The sequence below is a fragment of the Ochotona princeps genome, chromosome 6, assembly GCF_030435755.1.
Source record: "Ochotona princeps isolate mOchPri1 chromosome 6, mOchPri1.hap1, whole genome shotgun sequence".
NCBI classification, from domain to species: Eukaryota; Metazoa; Chordata; class Mammalia; order Lagomorpha; family Ochotonidae; genus Ochotona; species Ochotona princeps.
The window spans coordinates 17,387,163-17,404,044 of NC_080837.1; the positions used below are offsets into that span (position 1 = coordinate 17,387,163).

At 39.4% G+C, this 16,882-nt stretch overlaps 1 protein-coding gene across 5 annotated transcripts in view; it reads left to right on the forward strand.

Moving 5' to 3' along the window:
- Nucleotides 1–16,882, forward strand: part of CSNK1G1 (casein kinase 1 gamma 1) — a 131,147-nt gene that overhangs the window by 37,603 nt on the left and 76,662 nt on the right. For 4 of the 5 annotated variants that reach the window (XR_009245589.1, XM_058665686.1, XM_058665689.1 and 1 more), the window contains exon 2: nucleotides 7,450–7,848. Coding sequence is in view for 4 of the 5 variants with exons in the window: in XM_058665686.1 (XP_058521669.1) it covers nucleotides 7,668–7,848 (181 nt within the window). In the remaining variant the exon portion in view is untranslated. Of the gene's footprint in view, nucleotides 1–192; nucleotides 241–7,449; nucleotides 7,849–16,882 lie in introns of those variants that run through there. The other variant, XM_058665687.1, reaches the window with a different exon arrangement.

Genomic DNA, 16,882 nt, shown 5'->3' on the forward strand with positions numbered 1-16,882 from the left:
ATGTCCTTGAGTTCCTGCCACTCAGGTGGGAAACCTAGGTGGAATTCCTGACTCTAGGCTGCTCAGCCCTAGCTGTTACAGCCATTTGTTGTTCTCTTTCTGGTTCTGCCTTTCAAATAAAGAAATTATTCTTAAAAAAAAAAAGAAAAAGAAAGAAAGGAAACCCTACATATGTTTGTTTTTTGTGATTTCAGGACAGTTGTGAGGCCAGTGCACTTTTGACTCAATGGGGATAAATGGGTAAGTGTGTGGGAAAGCAGGATCCTTTGGTAAGTGTGGCAGAAAAGAGAGTGACCTCAGGCTTTAGACTTCTCTGACTGGATTTGTGTGACCTAGTCTGAATATCCTCTATGAAAAGAAGAGTTGACTCCACTGAATAGGTCACACAGCACTCAGTCAATTATTTCAAAAAGGTAAAAGCCTTTTATAAACCTAAACCTCTTTGAGTATAAATCTCATCCCCCTGCTTAAATGGCTTCTCATTGCAACATGAAAGACCAGTAAAAGCCTGAATAAAGGGCTCCACGTTGTTTTCTGTAATCTCCCACCAAGCTGGTCTTCTTTTACCAGAGCCTTTCCTTGTAGGCTGCTGTTTGCTGTGTCTGTAAGCTCTGTCCCCAGCACTGGGCAAGGTTGGCTCCTCAACTTGGACGATACTGTTTAAATGTGGCTTCTAATAAGACCTTACCACCTTCTATCTGAAATTCTCCCTTTTGATCTCCCATGATTTTTATTTCTGCAGGTCTTTGATTTGAATCATCTCAGTTCACAGTTCTTTTGTTCATGTTTGCTTGGGAAGCCCCCTCTAGACTCAATGAATAGAGGAACTGCAGGTGAATACTTCAGTAAGCTTATGGAAAATGGAATTATAGAAAATAAGTATGTCTTGGTGCAAAAAATTAAGATCCATGTGTAGTTATTCATAATGTGTTTTTTATGAACTTTTTGGAGACCATGCATATTCATGGGTTTTAAGTTTTTTGCACCAATGTAAACATCTTTTAATTCCAATTTTCATAAACTTTCTGAATCTCCCTTTGTGTATGTTCAGAGTTCCTATTGTATCACCAATGAGTTTTTTGGTTTTCTACGTACAGATACTAAAGATTTTTTTTTTCACTAAAGATTTTGTATATTGCATCAAGATCACTGTAGGTGCTTGTGCTTTTTTAACATGGGGAAATTACATTCCTTCAGCAATTACTGTCATTCTATTGAGTTTTCAAAAGGTTCATTATAGATGTGTGTCAGAAAAAAACTGTGTGAATTTTAAAAAATTTAATATATTTTATATTTTCATTTCATTTGAAAGGCAGAGACAGTTTCATTCATTGGTTTGCTCATCAAATGCCCCAACAGAATGGGCTGTACCAGGCTGAAACCAGGAGCCAGGAGCTCAGTCTGTCTCCCACATGGATTGCAGTGACCCCTGGTACTTGAGCTGGCTGCCTCCCAGTGTAGCATTAGCAAGGAGCAAGGATTAGGAGCAGAGCCAAAACTTGAACCCAGGCACTCCATTATGGAAAGACGGCATTCTAAGCAAAAAGCAGAATTAGAGAGAAAGATCTTTTTGGTCTGCTGATTCACTCCCCACATGGCCACAGTGGCCATCTCTGGGCAAAGCCAAAGCCAGGAGCCAGTAGCTTCATTGGGTCAGACTTTGGCCATCTTTCACTGCTTTCACAGGTGTGCTAGCAGGGATCTGAGTCAGAAATGGAGCAGCTCATATAGAATGCCCATATAGAATGCAAACATTGCAGACTATGACTGAACCCATTAGAACATAATGCTGACCTCAGCATCTTAATTTAATATATTTATCATTTGAATGGGAGATTGTGATTATATTGCATGATATTACACACACACACACAGAGTTTGAGAGAGAGTGTATGAGCAAGCAAGCTCCCATCCACTTGTTCATTCCATAGATGGCTGTAATTGCTGGTGCCAGTTCAGGCCAAAGCTAAGAGCTTGTACTCCATCTGGATCTCCATGTGAATGACAGAGTTCAGAGGACTTAGTTCATCCTCTACTGGTTTTCCAGGCATATTACCAGAGGGCTAGATTGTAAGTGGAGCAACAAAGAAGTGAACTTGCATCCATGTGAATTGCTGGCATGGCAGGTGACCTCTTAACTCCCTATACCACAATGGTAGTCTCTTGGTAGACCTTTTTTTTTTTTTTTAAATAAAATTTTACTCAAAAGACAGTGGGACAGGGAGAAATTCAGAGAGAACAAGTGATCTTTCAAATACAGTTTCAGTTGCCAATAATGACAATATAGTCTGCAACTCTGCTGTCTCCCATGGGGTGGCAGGGCCAAAGCACTTGGCCATCTCCTGCTATCCCAGGCCTGTCAGCATAGAGCTGTATTGAAAGTGAAGCAAGCAGGACTAGAATGAGTGCTTTGATTTGGAGTACTGCCATTGCATGTGGCAGTTTAGCTAGTGGTACCACAAAGCCCACCCCATTTTGAGCAAACTTCTTGAGGTTCCTTGTAAAGGGCCCATTTATGTAAAAATGATATTTTCAAACAAATACATGTCTACTTTGCTGCCTTTTTTTCCAGAAAAAAAAATTATAAAAGCAGTAACATTTATTTTTGAAAGGCAGAATGACAGAAAGGATTTTCCATCTGCTTCATCACTCTCCCAGTGCCCACATAGCCAGGGTGGGGTCATGCCAAAGCCATGAGTCCAGATCTCCACTTGAGTCTCCCATGTGGGTGACCGTGATTCAGCCACTTGAGCCCTTACCTGCTGCATTATCTGGAAACTGAGTTGGAAGTGGAGTAGCTGGGAATTCAGTCTCTCTTCTATGGGATGCTAGTGTCCCAAGCTGCAATTTACACCATGGAATCAGACTGCTTAGTCTTTCTCTCTTTCTTTTTCTTTCTTTTTTTTTTTTTTTTTTGTTAGCTTTTTTTTTTTTTTTATTGGAAAGTCAGATATACTGAGAGGAAAAGGGACAGAAAAGAAGAACTTCATCCTATGATTCACACCCCAAGTGGCCACAATGGCCGGAGTTGTGCCATACTGCAGCCAGGAGCTTCTTCCGGGTCTCCCATGCAGGTGCAGGGTTCCAAGGCTTTGGGCTGTCCTCAACTGCTTTCCCAGGCCACAAGCAGGGAGCTGGATGGCAAGTGGGGCCTCCGGGACAAGAACTGCCACCCATATGGGATCCCAGTGCATGCAAGGGGAGAACTTCAGCCACTAGGCTACCGCGCCAGGCCCCTGGTCTTTCTGTTTCTGAAAACAGTTATTTAAATTATCATGTCTTGTGATTAAAAATCTGCTACCTTTCTTTTTAGACAGGAAGATCTATCTAATTGGAAAAAGCAGCTAAGTGTTTAAGCTGAAAATGATATTATAGATTTTTTTTCAAGATATATTTTATTTACTGAAAATGCGGAATCAGAGCAAGACAGAGAGAGCCAGAAGAAATGCAGATTTCTAACCTTAGTCTTTTACTTCATTGACTTTGTGCCTTATTTTATGTAGACTGTTCCTGTATTGGCTGGAAAAATGCCTAATCACTGACCGTTGATCATTTCAGAGAATATGCTAGATGAGAATACTTAAAATTGGGTTTAAAACAAAATGAGGCCTGGTGGTTGTGATGCCACTTGAGACTTCAACCTTCATCCAAATGCCTGGAGTTGATTCCCTTCTCCAGCTCCTGATTCTAGTTTTCTGCCAGTGTAGACCCTGGCTTACAGCAAGTGATGACTCGAGTAATTGAGTTCCTGCCACTCACTTCGGAAAACCTTGATTGAGTTCCTGCCTGTTAGGTACTAGCTCTGACCCAATCATGGGTGCTGTGTCATTTGGAGAGTGAACTGATGGGTTGAAATTCTGAGTATTTGCCTTACTCCCATCCCATCACCCATATTTGTCTCTCTGCCTCTCTAACAATAATTAAAGAAACCAGTCTCTTTGTCATTAGTTTTTATTAGAAAGAAGCTCATTCAGTTATCTGTTTAATTTTTTAAGAAAATATTTTATTTGAAGGGTAGAGTAACATAGAGAAGGGAAAAGATACAGAGAAAGAGAAATTCCATCTGCTAGTTCACTCCCCAGATAACTGTGCTGAGGTGTGGCCAAGCCTCTCCAGGTCTACTTCACGGGTGGCAGGATTCCCAAGCACTTGGGTCGACTGCTGCTCTCTCTCTCTCTTTTTTTTTTTTTTTTTAATTTCCCCAGGTATTAGCAGGGAGCTGGATCAGAAGCAGAGCCACTGGGACGTGCTCTGGTTCTGTGGGCCCCAGGACCGGAGCCAGTGTACTAATGAATTAGGAGACTGCATATTTAAAATGGCAGTGTTGTGACATTTTTATCTATCATCATTCAGCATAACGAGGTGTAGGCACAAAGAAGGTCAGTAGTTAGATTTATGCAGGATAGATGCTTTGGCAGAATAGTCATAGAAATGACAGACTGAGGGCCCGGCGACATGGCCTAGCAGCTAAAGTCCTCGCCTTGAAAGCCCCGGGATCCCATATGGGCGCCAGTTCTAATCCCAGCAGTTCTACTTCCCATCCAGCTCCCTGCTTGTCGCCTGGGAAAGCAGTCAAGGACGGCCCAAAGCTTTGGGACTCTGCACCCTTGTGGGAGACCTGGAGGAAGTTCCTGGTTCCCGGCTGCAGATCGGTGCGTAGCGGCCCGTTGCGGCTCACTTGGGGAGTGAATCATCGGACGGAAGATCTTCCTCTCTGTCTGTCCTCCTCTCTGTATATCTGGCTGTAATAAAATGAATAAATCTTTAAAAAAAAGAAAAAGAAATGACAGATTGAAATCCAAGCAGTTAGAGGAACAGAGAAGAAAGTGAAGAATGATGAGGTTGCTTAAGAATTGAGGTCCTTGGAAGTTGATGGCACGTCATCATAGGATGTGGATTTGGCACAGTGGTGAGGGTGCTACATGGGATGCCACATAGGTGCCAACCTCTCCTCGGTGTTTGCTTCAGCACATGGTGCAGCATTGCACTTTATGTTCTTGGACTGTGACCACCTCTGCTAGGCTCTTCACTCCTTCCAGGATCTGACATGCTGCACTGGGCCCTCACTGCCTTCCCCACTTTACTTTATTTAATGGTTATAACAATAAAATTGGGCCCATTTAAATAAAACATTTTAAATTTTATTTTCTACTTTTAAGATTGTTTGAGAGAGATTTAGGTAAAACAGAATAATCTGAGGATGTTTCATATGGTTGGAAATAAGAGAAAGAGAGTATCAGGGAAAATGGATTTACAGTGTAAGAAACCTAGAAACTGGCCCCGGCAGCATGGCCTAGTGGCTAAAGTCCTTGCCTTGAATGCCCTGGGATCCCATATGGACACCGGTTCTAATCCTGGCAGCTCCACTTCCCATCCAGCTCCCTGCTTGTGGCCTGGGAAAGCAGTCGAGGACGGCCCAATGCATTGGGACACTGCACCCGCATGGGAGACCTGGAGGAGGTTCCTGGCTCCTGGCTTCAGATTGGCACAGCACCAGCTGTTGCGCTCAACTTGGGGAGTGAATCATTGGACGGAAGATCTTCCTCTCTGTCTCTCCTCCTCTGTGTATATCTGATTTTGTAATAAAAATAAATCTTTAAAAAAAAAAAAACCTAGAAACTGCTGACCTCATTGCATCACTCATTTTTCTTTCATTAAATAACATACATTATATATGCACATCTATGGTTTCCTGAATTTAGAGAAATGTACTTTATTGAGAATTAGCACTGTAGAAGTCTGATATCATTATACAGTTTTAATAATTTAAGAAAAACAGAAAAGATGAAAATAAACAGTTTATTATAACTAATCATGTGAACGGATTTTATTATGGGATTATGGGCCCACCCGTGCAATCAGCTCATCGCTTAGTGCTTATTGCTATACTGCTGCATAATTAGACATTTTGTCTATTGTGTATCAATGGTAATAGCCAAGCAGTTGTTCTAATTAAATTACTTAAAGCTTTGTGATAGAATACTTAGGAAAGTAAACGTTAAGTATGTGTTTAGAATGTTAAAATGATGATAACTCAAATTAAGCATCTAAATGATGTCATTGTAAACTTTTATGTTGGTCTCAGTCCTGAATTCAGACACTAGAGGATTCTGGTAGGGGTGAGTGTACTATCTTAAAGATATTGTATTTCTTGCCTTTATTTCATGATGGGGTTCTTCTGCAGTGGATCTCCTTCAGGTACTCTGTCATGACACACTCACTGCTCAGCAGAAACTACAGCAGAATTTTAGTCTGGTGTTACTTAATACCAGTGTGGTTTTGGAAGGTGCCTCATAAAGATTGTACATGTCAGGGCCTGTATTGTAGCATTGTTTGCAATATCAGCATCTTATGTCCAGCTCCTTGTTAGTGCTCTTGAGAAAGCATCTTTAGGTGGTCCATGTATTTGGGCCCCTGCCACCCATGTGGGAGATTCTACCCTAATTGAGTTCCAGGTTTCTGACTTTGACCTGGCCTAGCTAAAGCTGAGCTGGCCATCTGAGGAGTGAACCGGCAGATGGAGGATCTTTGTCACTCTGCTTTTCAAAAGGAAAAAAAAAAAAACTAATCCGTGTCTATTAGTAAAATTTTGGATTGTTTAATTGCTGCCTGTGCTTGGTAAATGCTGAGAACAGATAAGAGGGAGAACCAATAGCCTCATTTTTTAAAAATTCTAGCTAAGTTTATAAAGGAGAAATTCTTTTTTTTTTTTTTAAGATTTTTGTTTATTTTATTGGAAAGGCAGATTTATAGATAGAAGGAGAAACAAAGAAAGATCTTCCATCCACTGGTTCACTACAAAGTGGCTGCAACCACTGGAGCAGAGCTAATCCAAAACCAGGGGCTTCTGTCCGCCTTCCCACATGGGTGCAGGGTCCCTTGATGCCCCCCTGGGCCATCCTCTACTGCTTTCCCAGGCCACAAGTGAGGAGCTGGATGGGAAGTGGAACAGCCGGGATACGAACTGACGACCATATGGGAACCCAGCACTTAAAAGGCATGTAATTTTAGCCAACCCATAAATAAATATTTTCTTTCTTTTCTTTTTTTATATTTTTTTTATTAATTAAAGGAGGAATTCTTATTTAATCATTCTCAGTGCATTTATCTTGGCATTAATCCCATCATATTGTGCTGTTAGTCGTTAACGAGAGAGAATCAACGAAGAGTGTTCTTTTGGGTCATATCTGCATTACTAGAACAAAACTTTTTATATTGAAGACTTGTATATTCCTTTAGCTTCTGTGGTCTGCAGCCTACTGAGCTTATGGTAACACATGAATAACTAATCCAGATGGCTTAACTGTTGGAGGATGTAAAACCAAAAGCCAATTCAGGAAGCTATCCACTTGGCTCATCTTTGGATAGAATCCATTCTAATTAGTGGTGACTTTCTCCATTTGTTTTAAAATTTAATTTTAACTGCATGTTTTCTTGATTTTTACCTAGGTTACAAAATGTCCTCCTATGCTTGAGATCTACAGACTTCATGTCCTACAAGAAATTACCAATGGTTTTTCATCTACTGGAGATATATTAGAAACATAAATATGGTGCCAAAAGAACTCCTTATGTTTCCCTGACTACGATTTATTTGGAGATGCATTTGTATTGAAGAGAGGTATACACACTAAGGCTACTTGTTGTACAGAGACTTGTGTAGGATCATGGACCATCCTAGTAGGGAAAAGGATGAGAGACAACGGACGACTAAACCCATGGCACAAAGGAGTGCACACTGCTCCCGACCAGCGGGCTCCTCAGCATCCTCTGGGGTTCTTATGGTGGGACCCAACTTCAGGGTTGGCAAGAAGATAGGGTGTGGGAACTTCGGAGAACTCAGATTAGGTAAGAACTCGGTTACATCAGCGTCTTTCATCTGCAGTCATAACCATACTAGCTGTGATAAGATTTGATGTGTTTCAAGAGAAGCAGAAATTTCTTTTGCAATGGACCTGTTACTGTAAGACCTGTGTGTAGTAGATTTTAAAATTTTTTATGGATTTTGAGATTTTATGATGTAGGCAGATCTGCATGCAAGTATCAGTAAAATTAATGATTCTTATTTGGTAGGTCTGAGGGTAAGCCCTCAACTGTACATTTTTAACAAACTCCCAGGTCTTGCAGATGCTGGTGGTCCTACTGCTGACTGTAAGAAGGAACTGAGGCCTTGCGTTAATTCCAGTCCTACCTTTGAAAAGATAAGAGTAAATCTTTACTCAGCAATGACCAGATTTAGTGTGTGAGGATATGCATTATTTTTGATAGCATATCCAACAGCGGTTGCTCACATTCCTTGCTAGAGTTCCCATCCTCAGAGTTAGAACTCTAGGAGAAATTATGAAATTTTATTTTTCAGGCAAGGAAATGTATTTTCTATTTTAAGTATGACTGTATGGGTGAAAATAATGTCAAAATTGACATTAAAGATGTGAAACTGAGAAGGTACATTGATATTTGTATCATTTTTAATGGACTTCCCTTCATAAGTGGGAAAGGGAAAATGAAAGGCCTGGTAAATAGAGATCAGCATGGAAAATGTGAGATGATCTCCTTTTTGGTTCAGATGTTTTCTTTTACTTCAAAGCTATTGAAACTGTGAATTATTGTGAAGACTCCTATAAGAAACTGTGACCCTTGGGGGAAGGGGAACATGAGCTGATGGTTGGTTGTTACCTCTGCTGCTTCTGATGACCCTGCAAAAGAAGATGGAAAAGGTTTTACCTCCAATTTTACCTCCAGTCGTTGGAGTGCCTTGGTGGAATTTCACTACAACAGCCAGAGATCACTGTGTACAGAATTGAATTTAGATGTGTTAAGAATGAATTTATTTTTACCAGTATAATGTTGGCAACTTGGGATTTTAGGACCTAACTAGGATAATAAAAGGGTCTTTATATTTAGAGATTGTTCATGTTCAGGTTAGCAAAGCTAGCAGATGCTACTGAGAATAGGAGTAAGATGTGTAATTCACACGGCTTGACTTCCTAGCAACTACTGAGTTGCTTTAGCAACTGGTTTCGCAAATATTCATTTATGTAATGGCTTGACTTTGTCTTAAAATCACAGTACTACTTGCATTAAATAGATTGACATGTATAACCACAAAATTATTGCTATGATTTCTAATGCATGTAAATTTATGCATTCTCATAACATCAGAACATTTTTTTTATTTCTGTGAAAGTGAAGCAAAATCTTGGTCAGTGAAATCCATATATGTAATTAGTTGATTCAAAAGTTTTTGTTTATACGGCAATAGAAAAAAATATAGTTTTAAAAGGTTAGATTTTTAGCTCATGTTTCCAGAGTAATACTGTTTTATTACCTCTAATGAATCTAGAATAATTTTGATATTTTTCATTTTGACTTTTTCTTAATATCCAGTGGAAAGACTTTGTCTTTGTTTTCATTTGTTTTATTTTTATGTGCTCACCAAATTTTCATTAGCCCTGGAACCATATTGTTGTTATCTTGTATTTAGTAAGACTTTTTATCAGCAGAAACACAAGGGGTACTTCGCAGAATCATATGGGTTCTTCCTACTCTCTTGATCTAGTATTAGTAAGTAGAAGATATTGCAAAGACAAGAAGATATAAACTAGGAAATTCCAGATTCAAGGCAGGTACAGGTAGGCCTCTGCCATGACTATGGCCTATGAAAGCCTTGCTTCTCCAAATTGATTTCCTTTTCCAACCTGTTAGCACTGAATCTCTAAGAGCCAGGTGCATTCCACTTGCAGTTTCTTATGCTTGCAGAATTCTGTTACTAAAATTCTGCATACCTAGTTGTTACTCATCCTCAGGCTTCAGCTTATTTGTTGCCTTCTCAGAGACACCTGCGATTTCTCTCTGACTTCTGTAAAGTAACATTTCTCTGCTCTCCTGCATTCTGTTTCATTCAGTTGCCTTGTTGTTTTGATCATCTTAAATTAGCTATCATATTTGTTTTCCTGTAAATTGCTTAACCTTATTTGACTGTAAGTTACTTGGAGGGTAGGATTCTTTATGAATGTATACTGTTTTGTTTACTGTTATTTGGTTTATGACATGGCTTGATAGGTAGATAATAGCAAGAGGGAAAAAAATCACAGGAGCTCATTTGAACTTCAGCTATTGGAGACTGGTAAGCAGGTAATGGTCTTAATGGTTAGGTCAACCTGTGGATTCTAGACAGGATATTTAAAAAAAGGAGTCATAAGTAGTACGTTTTGGTTCTCTGCCAATCCATTATCTATTGAACAACTACTGATGGAATATTTTCTGTGTGCTAAACTTTAGGAAGATGCACAGAATGAGATGTAGTTTCAATCCCTAAGAATGCTACAGTGTAATGGTGGAGAGAAAGACAGCATTGTGATGCAAAGTGATAGCATTATAATAGTATAAAAACTACATTACCAGAGATGATTAATAAATGTTTTACAGACATGGTATCATTTGATAATGAGACAGGAATTCCACCGGTAGGCTCAGGAAAGACAAGCTCTCCAGTTGCACGATACATTAGCACTAAGTGTTGTGAAAGTGCTCAGCATATTGTTAGAACAGCAGCTAGTTACTCATGACTCAATCACAGGATGTAAAGGAGAGCACTAGATGAAGCCACTAGGTAAGCTGACACCAATTGTAGAGGGTTTGCATGTCCTTAAAGCATTTGGATTTGATTCTGTAGGCAGTGAGGTGGGATCATCAAGGGTTTTGTAACAGTGACATGGTCTTCTAGAAACATGATTTGAGTAGTTGTAAGATTAAATCATATTAAAAAACCTTGTTTTGTAGATTCTTCTTTTACTTGTGGTACTGAAACATATATTCCCTTGTCTAACTCAAATATGAATAAATAGTGTAAATCTTCATAGTTTCAACTCCTTTTGCTGTGTATGGTATATAATGGATCCTCAAGTAATTGAAATTTCATAACAGGCAATACTCATTGATTTTGCTGGCTTAATGAGACTGCATGAATGAGGAATATTTTAATGGAGATAGGAAATATAGAACTGGGACAGGTGGTGAGAAATGCAGACAAGAAATTTTGTGAATATATCGAATTTTGGGCATGTGTAGACTTGAGTCAGGAATTAAGAAATGACCACCACATGGTTGGTCATGGGTGAAGAGTTGATGCTGTGTGGAGCACATATAACTGGGAGAAGGAGGGATGTTGGGAGAGCAGAAGTTTGAAGAGCTAGGGAGGGAAAGCTGGAAAGGGCTAATGCTGTTGTCTTTCACTTTATTTCTGAAATATTTTCTTTCAAAAATAAACATAGTTTATAATCAACAAAAATCAATATAGCAGTTTTAGAAAGTGCTTGTTGCCAGGAAAAAGTTTTAAAATTCTATATTAGAAATGTCTAGAGGTAGTCATTAATGATGGTTTAATTTTTCAAAATTAAAAAATGTTTATTAGTTTTACAAATGCAATTAAGTTGTGCTATGAGCTGTTATTGATTACTGGAGCGTGAACATCTTGCTTCAGCTAAATATAGATGCTCTTTTGGTTTTTTGTTTCAGAAATTTATTTGGAGGGTTCTGTTATTGTGGCACAGAGAGTTAAGTTGCACCCTGCAGTGCCAGCAATCCATATGGGCACCAGTTAATGTTCTAGCTGCTCCAATTCTTATCCAACTCCCTGCTAATGTGCAAGCAAAAGCAGCAGAAAATGGCCCCTGCATCCATGTGAGAGACTGGAAGAAGCTCTGGCTCCTGGCTTTATTCTGGTGCAGCCCCATCTCCATGTGACCATCTGAGGAGTGAATGATAAGATGAATGATCACTCCCTCTGGCTCCTCTCTCATTCTCTCTTTTCAGATTCTCTTCCTTTTAAATAAAGAAGTAAATCTTATTGAGAAAATGATTTTGGGGCCTGACACAGTGACCTAGCAGCTAAAGTCCTCACTTTGAACGCGCCAGGATCCCATGTGGGCAGTGGTTCTAATCCCGGCATCTCTACTTCCTATCCAGCTCCATGTTTGTAGCCTGGGAAATCAGTTGAGGATGGCCCAAAGCCTTGGGACTCTGCACCCGTGTGGGAGACCCAGAAGAGAATCTGTGCTCTTGGTTTCTGATAGGCGCAGCACTGACCATTGTGATCACTTGGGGAGTGAATCATCAGACCGAAGATCTTCCTCTCTGTCTCTCCTCCTCTCTGTATATCTGACTTTGCAATAAAAATAAATAAATCTTTTTTTAAAAAATGATTTTGAGAGGCAGAGGAGGAGAGCCCCCATCCACTAGTTTACTCCTGAAACTCCCATAGTGATCAGGGTGGCAGGGTGCTCGAGCCAGGAGTCAAGCAAAGGTCTCCCATAGGGGTGACAGGAACCAGGTTACTTGAGTTATCACTACTATCTTCCAGATTCTACATTCATGGAAAGTTAGAATCAGGAGCTAGTGCCTGGAATCAAACACAACTGTGAAATGTGTGTGGGTGTATAAACAATTTACTAATGAGGGAAAGTCAGAATCAATGTTTACTTGATAACATTTATCATAAGGAGAAAACAAAATTGATGGCCCACTTTTATAGAAAAAGGTAAAGTTCTTATCACTACCAGCCGTAGTAGCTTTCTAAAGACCATCTGATGCCAGGTTAATCCAGTTTTGTCTTGAGTTGGAGATACCAGGCAAAAGAGTGTTATACGTTTTTTAAGAATTATTTTGAATCACTGCAACCTGTAACATCAGCAGTGTGGTACAGAGTAAAGCTGCTGCTTGTGATGCTGGCATCCCATATAGCACAATCCTGGTTTCAGTTCCAGCTGTTGTGCTTCTGATTCATTTAACCTGGTAAAGTGCTGGGAAAGCAGCAGAAGATGGCCCAAGTCTGACATCCATGTAAGACTCCTGACAACTGGCCTATTCCATTCCCAATCAACGATCTAGTTTGGGCATGGACCAGCAGATGGACGATCTCTGTGTCTCCTTCTTGGTCACTCTACTTTTCAGATAAATCTGTTTTTTACAAGAAAAGATGAGAAAATTAGAAAATAAATTCTTGGCTGAGGGGAAGCAACTAGTTTGCTACAGTATTGAAACTCGAGCCCAAATCTGGAACAGGTCATGTTGCTATTGTAGACCATGTAAGTAGTACCACTTAGCCACGTGGGCAGTTGGAATACTATATGGTATGGGAAAAAAGACTTAAGAAGTTAATAAATTAATACATGTCTGATTCTGAAGATAATCAATGACATTTTATGGCATTTTTATTTAATGTGATTATCTCCTGCCAGGGAAAAGATTAATAAGTTATACCTAATAATCTTTTTCTTAGCCTCAAGTACCTAATTTCTGTAGTATACTATTCCCAACTGAAATATCAAGTAATATTCCAAGGAATAAGAAGGAAAAACACTAATTACAAGGTATTTATTTTGAAATGTAGAGTAAAATAAAAATGAACATTATAAACACTGTACTCAGTTAAATAATAGGCTAAGGGTAGATTTTCATAATTACTTAGCCCTTTATTAATTTTAGGAAATTAGATTGTACTTTTGTTTTTATGACAGACATTTAGGCCCTGACAGCACAAAAATAATAAATGAGACAAGAACTACATGTCACAGAGCTCAGAATTTGAGGGAATCAGTTTCTAAATTAACAACAGTACTGCAGCACAAAGTGTAGAGAAGACATAGAGTGGTAGGTTAGGAGAGGGTGCCACATCTGTTGGAATTTACCAAAACAGAAAGCCTGCACAGACACACTTGAAATTTTTCAAAATTTATTTATTACTTTTTGTATTATTTTCATTATAGTTTTGTAGTGTGCAGTTTCCTCCCTTTCCTTCTTCTGCCTTTGCCCCGCCCAATTGTCCCATGTATTTTACAATAATATAATATTTTAGCTGTAGTCACAGGACACTTGGAGTTTTTAAGGTTTGAGTTCAATAGTAAGGAACAAAACAGAGGCCAAGCGATAAGAATGGGAGACAGAACATTCTAAGAGGAATGAGCACCATACATAGGCCTGGAGGTGTGAAACACATTGCCACATCAGTGCCTCTGGGAGTGCATGTCCTAAGATGATCAGCCTGGAAAACGGGTGCCAGGAAGTGAAGAACACTAGAACAGAGCCTGTTCTTTGGACCACGATATGAACTCTGAACTTTATTATCTGGCCATGAAAAGACATGGAAGCAAATACATGTCATCTTTTGATTTCCATACCTTCCCAAACTTGGTGAAGATAAATTAACCAAATTGGTCTTAACTTCCCCTCCCTGCAAAAGGTAGTTGCTCTATGTTTTGGAAAACATGGAACACTTTGTCTTTATCCAGTTGTGCTCATATCTAAATAATAGTAGTGGGAATTCCTCCATTTTGGATTCTAAGTGCAGAAAGCTGGACTAGTATATACTTTGTAAGTAATCCAAAGTGTTTGAGTAAAAAGCTGTTTGAAGTAACAAATTCTCAGTATTACAGTAGAGATACTGAGAATCTCTTTTTTTATGCCAGTTTTGCTTCTACTAGTCTACTAATTTCTTCATGGCTGTTTAATAGATGATGTTTAGATTGTTTGGACTTGTACTTCCAAAATATAAAGAAGTTTAGAATAATTCTACTTCATGAAACTTTTTAAAATTTCGTTCTTGATTGTTTTGGGGACTGTTTTGGTAGAGCGTTGTAATATCCAAAAAAAATCACAGCAAAGTTTTTGTTCAATTATATACATGTTTGTGCATGAAAGTGTGCTTTCCTATAAACAAAATTGGGGTTCTACCTTTTTTTTCTTCGCTTTGTTCTATGTTTCTCTGTAGACAGAAATACCAGCTGTTAGCTCACTCCACCAGTGTCCAACTAGAGCTGGGCTGAAAGTTGTAACTGGGAACCCAGTCCAGGTCACTTGAACCATCGGTGCTTACCTCCCAGGATTCATACCACTAGGCAACTGATGCTGAAAGCTGGAGCAAGGCAGTGCATCCACTTCCCTGAGTCCTGAGTGTCCTAATTGGAATCTCAACCATCAGGCTAAACGCTCATTCCAGTAATTCTGCTTTTTGTTTATTAAATTGCTAAGTGAATTTCATGATTATAATATTAGTGGCTTTGTTCTTTCTCTTCAACTAAATATTTCCAGTTGTTAACCATGCAGTTGGGCTTTCAGTTATATCTAGTTTTTATTGTTTTCCATATAAATAAGTAACAAGCATTTTCATGGTCACGCTATTATCAGATATACATCTTTTAGTTTTATTTTTTGTTACTGGGAAGAAGTTACAAATCAGTGATGTAAAAATATTTTTTACACCTTTCTTTAAAGTACTCATTGCTTATGGCAGGCACTGAACACAGTGGTGCAGGCACTTCTTGGGGCTGTCATATTTCTCTCCAGAGTGCCTCAGTTGAATTCCCAGCTCCACTTGGATTGCAGCTTCCACTAGTAGACACCATGGGAGGCAGCAGGTGATAACCCAACTACTTGAGTTCCTACCGTCAGGGAGATCTGGATTGAGTGCCTGATTCCTTGTTTTGGTCTGGTCCAGCCCTGGCTGTTGTGGGCATTTGGGGAATGAACCAAGGGTAGGAGATCAGTGTCTCTTTCTCAAATAAATAAAAATGAAAAACAGTTCAAAATAGAAAAAAGTCTAGGAGTCAGCAAAAAAAAGTTGAAGTGGCTATTTTTCAAAGTAAAGTAAATATGACATTTAAAAGTAGTCAAGGCTAGGATGAGAGATGGCCTAGTGATTAGGGTTTCTGGGATGCTTGTGTCCACAGGAGAGTGCGAGCGTTCATTGCCCACCTCTGACTCCAGCTGCCTGTTAACACTGACCCTGAGAAATGACAGTGTTGGCTCAGTTGTTTGGTTTTCTGCCACCTACGCGAAGCTGGATTGAGTTTCAGGTAGATAGTCTGGCCCAAGTCAGCTCCAGCTGTTTTGCAGAGATATGGGCAGTGAACCAGTAGATAGGAACACTTTCTCCATCTCAAGCGGATAGATATACTTAAAATAAGTGAATCAATCACTCAATACTAAAGTTAGAATTTATGAAAATTTATGTAAGATGTAAGTTAACATGAACTGGCACACATATCAGGATACTGTTGTTGCAGGCAGCAGCTTAGACCCCTTACACTAGCACACCAACCCCTATAACTTGCCTTAATTAGCCCCAGATTTCTGGAGCAAACCTGAAGACTAGGAAATTACCAGAACAGTAAAACTAAAAATCACTTAGCAACCAAAGCAGATATTTTAGGATCTGTGTATCAAAAACTTTTCTGTACTTCACATCTTCAGTGTTTCCCTTAAAACTTCTCTGTTCTGATTTTGCTTATGACATTATTTCAGAAATTTTGTGGAAAATGGAAGTAAGAGAAAGCTTTTTGAAATCCATGGGTAACTTTTTCATAATGCATGTTTTAAGAATTTCTGAAGTCTTGTATTTTTATACATAGACAAATTCATGTGTGATCATCCGGAGAGAAATTCAAATGGCAGAACATGTATGAAGAATAGCCCTTTGAATTTTATTATCTCCTAAGTATGTCAGTTAAGTGAAGAGAATGATTATTGTTTATATTGAGAAAATGCAGCTCAAAAAAATCAAAATCATTGTTCTCTTTATGTTTAATTAAGTTTTGTTTATTTTTGCTTATTTTAAAGGCAGAACAGCAGAGCGAGTTACCATCCCATCTGCTGTCATAATCTTCAGATGCCCATAACAGCAGGGGCTGGGCCGTAGGTGCCAGAGACTCAAATACCAGGGCTTAATACCTGGGGCCTAGCAGCGTGCACTTCAGCAGGAAGTGGAGAAGGGAGCCACCCTCAGCACCCGAACACGTGGTGTCAGCCTCCCAAGCAGTGTCCCAACTGCTGCATCAAGCCTCAACTCCCATTCTTCCTCTTCTGAAATGTGCACCTCATTTTATTG